The sequence below is a fragment of the Ipomoea nil genome, unplaced genomic scaffold (assembly GCF_001879475.1).
Source record: "Ipomoea nil cultivar Tokyo-kokei standard unplaced genomic scaffold, Asagao_1.1 scaffold2928, whole genome shotgun sequence".
Lineage (NCBI taxonomy): Eukaryota > Viridiplantae > Streptophyta > Magnoliopsida > Solanales > Convolvulaceae > Ipomoea > Ipomoea nil.
In genome coordinates, this window is record NW_017619356.1 from 176,599 (window position 1) to 182,371 (window position 5,773).

The following is a 5,773-nucleotide window of genomic DNA, read 5'->3' on the forward strand; positions in this document are numbered from 1 at the left end:
GGTAGCAGAAACATCAGGTTTATCTGGTGAAATTTCAATAGGAGTTTCAGAATAGTTTGACCTGTTTCGGAGGATCTCCTGTCTGTGTGTTGCCTCTTTTGAGCAGCTGCGAGATACAGAGGTTGCGCCTCGCTTGCCGTCGAGAGGCCTCAACCAATTCTAGGGCTCGATGTGCAAAGTATTGAAGGAATGCCCCGGCCCGATTTCCATCCAAGGGTTCTGGAATATATACTGGAGAAACTTCATCACTGGCTTCAGAAACCATCATAAGCAGTTCAGTCGCATCATCTTCAGACCATTCTGCATAAAACTCTGGGTAATAGGTCATCACAGTTACTAAAATCTCGTCGCGAAGCAGAGGATCAAGTTTGAGCTTCTTCTTCATAGCAAACTGCAGCAGCGTCTGAATATGCTTAAGGGCCACCTCCGGAGAGTGTGTCTTGCTTCCAAGTTTGATAATGATGTTCTTTACAGGGTCTGCCATTGAAGGTTATGTGCGAAAGAGAAGAGCAGATCACTGAAGGCAGATATGCAAGAGAGATAGAAAGTTGAGAGCTGTGGTGATCGAAGATGTGTTTTTTCTTCTTGACCCGGTATCAAATAGGCTTAAGGGTGATGAACCCTAATTAATGCGGCTTGTCAAATATCATGCAGACGCGATTGATTGACACAACGGTACAACTCCTTTTTAGGAAGGAAACGGAACCCAAGGAAATTTGAAATTCGAAAAGAAATTAAGATCTTTTAAGATATCTCTGAGAAGCATAATGTTAAATAATCTTCTTAACATAAATAGAGAGGAGTCTTTAAGGAAAGTCAAATCATAACACTGACCCGTATACACCAACTCCTCTCTGACGGACCAACTGCTTTAATCAGTCAATTCTGCAAATTCCCAGAGCAGATCTGAGAATTTCAAAACGATTAGCATCCAATGGCTTAGTCAGAATGTCCGCCAGTTGTTTGTCAGTCTGAATGTATTCCAATTCAATTTCCTTGGATTCAACCAGGTCTCTGATGTAATGATGCCTGATGTCAATATGCTTCGTTCTGGAATGTTGAACAGGATTCTTGGAGATGTTAATAGCACTGACATTGTCACAGAAGAGTGTCATTGTTCCTTGAGTAAGACCATAATCCAGAAACATCTGTTTCATCCATACCAACTGAGTACAGCAACCACCTGCAGCTATGTATTCTGCCTCTGCAGTGCTTAGAGAGATTGAATTCTGTTTCTTGCTTAGCCATGATACTAAGTTTTTACCAACGAAGAAACATCCTCCAGAAGTATTTTTCCGATCATCAATATTTCCTGCCCAATCAGCATCACAGTATGCAACCAGATTCAGTTCACTGTCTTTGGAATACCAGAGTCCATACTGTATCGTTCCTTTAATGTACTTCAAAATGCGTTTTGCAGCTATCAGATGAGATTCCTTTGGATCAGATTGATACCTTGCACAGATTCCTACACTGAACATTATGTCTGGTCGACTGGCAGTTAGATACAGTAGACTGCCTATCAAGCTACGATAGACTGTGTTATCCACTGATGCACCAGTTTCATCTTTCGATACTTTTGTAGAGGTGGAGATTGGTGTTCTGGAAGATTTACATGTTTCCAGATCAAACTTTTTGACAAGATTCTTAGCATACTTCTCTTGCGAAATAAAGTATCCTTCAGAACTTTGCTTGACCTGTAGACCTAGGAAGTATGTCAGTTGACCAACCATGGACATTTCAAACTCTTCCTCCATTACTTTTACCAACTCATCAGTGTATTTCTGCAGGGTCGATCCAAACACAATGTCATCAACATAGATTTGAGCTATGGTTACATGACTTCCAGTAGTTTTTACGAACAGAGTTTTGTCAACACTTCCGCGTTTATACCCATGCTGGAGCAAATATTGTGTCAGTCGTTCATACCATGCCCGTGGGGCTTGTTTAAGACCGTAGAGAGCTTTTCGAAGCTTATAGACATAAGTAGGGTGTTCTGGATCTTCAAAACCCTTAGGTTGAGCCACATAGATATCTTCATGGAGATACCTATTCAGAAATGCTGTCTTGACATCCATCTGATATAATGTAAATCCCAAAATGCATGCAACAGCCAGCAAGATTCTGATTGACTCGAGTCTAGCTACAGGAGCAAATGTCTCGTCATAGTCAATCCCTTCAATCTGAGTATGACCTTGAGCAACTAACCGAGCTTTGTTTCTGGCTATATTCCCGGCTCATCAGTTTTATTTTTAAAGATCCACTTCGTTCTAATTACGTTGACACCATCAGGTCTTGGTACAAGATTCCAGACATGATTCCGCTCAAACTGATGTAGTTCCTCCTGCATTGCCTTGATCCACAGATCATCCTGTAAGGCTTCTTTGACATTTCTGGGTTCTATCTTTGAGGTATAGCAAGCAGACCCAGATATTTCTGTCAGATTATTTGTTATTCTGCTTCTGGTCTTCATCCCATATGATGGATCTCCAATAATGTTATCTGATGGATGGTTTTCTGAGTTCTGGTGGGCTTGTCTTTACCAACATCATTCATGAGATCTATCTCCTGTTCTGAACTTTCTTTATCTTCATCTGATGAATCTTGTGGTTTGAGTTGACTGTTGTTATTACTTGCATCTGGATCACTTAGAGAAGACTCTATCACTGTTGAGTCTACTGATTCTTCTGGGTTGTCATCGATAACCACGTTCACTGACTCCATCACAGACTGAGTCCTCTTGTTGTAGACTCTGTAGGCACGACTGTTCGGAGAGTAGCCAAGGAAAATACTCTCATCACTCTTGGGTTCGAACTTCCCTCTTTGTTCTCTATCAGCTAGCACATAACACTTTGTTCCAAACACATGAAAATATTTCAGATTTGGCTTCTTTCCCTTCAGATCTCATAAGGAGTTTTCGTTGTTCCTGGTCTAAGATAGGCCCCATTTATAGTATGACACGCTGTGTGAACTGCTTCAGCCCAGAAGCGTTGTGGCAGATGTGAGGCATGTAGCATGACTCTAGCCATTTCCTGTAAAGTTCGATTCTTTCTTTCCACTACTCCATTCTGTTGAGCAGTTCTAGGAGCTGAGAACTCATGTGATATACCATGCTCGGAGTAGAAGTCTGAATATAGTGAGTTCTCAAATTCCTTTCCATGATCACTCCTCAATCTCTAAACTTTTATAATGGACTCATCCTTTTCCTTCTGAACTCTTATGCACAGAGTCTTAAAGGCCTTGAAGGCTTCTGTTTTTTCTCTCAGAAAGTATACCCAGCTGTATCGAGAGAAGTCGTCCACACACACAAATATATATTTCTTTCCCCAATACTTTCACTTTGTGTTGGCCCCATGAGGTCTATATGGACAAGGTCTAGACATTTCTCAGTGGTGATACCTCTTACTGCTTTGTGTGGAGTTCTGATTTGTTTCCCAATTGCACATGCCGCCATAGATTTTTTCTGGATCAATTCTGATCTTAGGTACACCTTTTACTGCTTCCAGTTTTATCAGCTTATCATATCTCTGAAGTTTATGTGACCCAGTCGTCTATGCCAGAGTTTTGATTCATCAGACTTGGATAGATGACAAGCAGTTTCATTTGTCAAAACATAACAATTGTATGAGGACCGAGTTCCTTCCATGACAAGTTGATTTTCTTTGTCACTAACTCTGCAGCAGTTACGATCGAAGCACACATTCCAATTTTGATCACACAACTGACTGATGCCTAATTAGATTCGCTTTTAACCCACTGACTAGCAGGACTTCTTCTAATTGAGGTAAGCCTGGTACATTTTGGATACCTTTTCCCACGATTTTACCTTTTTGTCCATCTCCATATGTTACAGCACCACTGCTGGATTGAACAGCCATCAGACACTTAATATTTCCAGTCATATGTCTGGAACATCCACTGTCGAAATACCATCTAGCATCAGTTGTAGATGCAGTCAGAACAATGGTTGGGTAGCAGATGACTTCTGACTTTCTGACCCAAACCTGTCTAGTGAATGGTGTAATAGTCTTATTCTGATATTTTTCCTTCCTTTGATCTCTGTAGAAAAAATAACACTCAGGTCGAGTATGACATTTTGTTTGACAGTAGTGACAAATGGGAGTGTAATATTTAACTTTGACAATCTTATTTTTGAACCTCGAATAATGAGATTGATGAGTTGATCTGGCCAGGTTAGTATCAGTATTCTGATCGTACCTCCTTCCCTTGTTTTGCACTGACTGAGATGACTGTCCTTGTTCATACCTGTGATCAGCAGTGGTCTTAGACATTCCCTCTTTGATGAACTTTGGTGCGTTATTCGAAGACTCTCCTTGTTCAAATCCCAGACCCTTTTTATCATTAGGATTTCTGCCAGAGTCTAGAATTTTATCTAAGGTAGATGTGGTGTCCATCATCTGGATATTTTTCTTCAAGCTCTCTAATTCCTTTATTAGTTTTCCTTCTCTAGACCGTATCTGAGTGATGAGATCTTCTTTTATGACCAGTTCTGCATTCAATTTCTTTAGAAGATCATCTCTTTGCTTCAGCTCGTCATTCAGATTCTTATTCACTTTCACAAGTTGTTCCCAGCTAGCAACAAGTTTTGCAAATTCTGTCTCAAGTTGAGTATGTCTCTCTTCAAAATCATCAGTTGATATGTATGATTCTCCATCAGATTGATCTCCGTCTGACTGAAGGTCTGTAGCAGTAAAGAAAGCTACAAAGTTTCCTAAATTATCATCTGATTGATCATTTGAAGTTTCCTCCTCATCATCACTAAGAGTAGCTACAGACATAGCCTTTTTCCTTTTAAGATATGTTGCACATTCAGCCTCTATGTGACCGTATCCTTCACATTCCCTACATTGCACTGACCGATTAAGGGGTTTTCCTGTGTCTGTGGAACTGTTTCTGTTTTGTCTTGATCGCCCAGTCTGAGATTGATTGTTTTGTGAGAAATGTGCTGTTTCTACCTTTTGATATGAGGAGTTGTTGCCTTTGTATTGTGTCCTGGTAGGCTGACCTTGACCCTTTCTGTTGAAACTTTTAAAATTTTCTTGAAGTTTTTGGTTAGAAGAGCTAAGGTTTCATCATCTATGTCGTCTGTGTCAGATTCTCGATCAGCCTCAGCCACAAAGGCTACCGACTTTTGTTTCCTGTTGCTTCCAATATCATCATCAGCAAGAACTTCCAGTTCGTATGTGTGTAAGCTTCTCATGAGTTCCCCGACAGTCTTCTTTTCCCAACCTGTGTGTTCCTGAATAGCAGTTACTTTCATTCGAAAGCGTTTAGGTAAAGATCTAAGAATCTTTTTGACCACTCTCTCATCAGTGAATGGTTCCCCAAGAATTGAGGCTCGATTCATCAAGTTCTGAACCCTACTGTGGAAGGTTGAAATGGTTTCGTCTTCAATCATTCTGAGTGCTTCGAATTCTGACAGAACCATTTGCAGCTTTGACTATTTGACATCACTGGTTCCTTCAAATCTGGTTTCAAGAATTTCCCATACCCGTTTAGCCTCTTTTACTCCTGTAACAAGCGTAAAAACAGATTCATGCAGTGATCCTACAATTGAGTTCAATGCTTTGTTGTTCAGATCAGAGGCATTCATTTCATCTTCTGTCCAAGTCTCCATGGGTTTTTCTTCAGCAACTCCTTGCGCATTCTGAGTAGTAGGCCGACTCCACCCAGTTAGGATGGTGCGATAAACCCTGGTACCTTGTGCTTGAAGATATATCTCCATTCGAGCTTTCCAGAAAGAGTAGTTGTG

At 40.7% G+C, this 5,773-nt stretch overlaps 1 protein-coding gene across 1 annotated transcript; it reads right to left on the reverse strand.

Annotated features, from left to right (window-relative positions):
* Window positions 1-875: 875 nt before the first annotated feature.
* LOC109162249 lies at window positions 876-2,724 on the reverse strand. Its single transcript, XM_019310969.1, has 3 exons — window positions 2,544-2,724; window positions 2,050-2,224; window positions 876-885 (listed from the first exon to the last, which is right to left on the reverse strand). Exons 1-3 carry the CDS (start codon window positions 2,722-2,724, stop codon window positions 876-878), a joined length of 366 nt encoding a protein of 121 aa, XP_019166514.1.
* Between the last annotated feature and the right edge of the window lie 3,049 nt (window positions 2,725-5,773).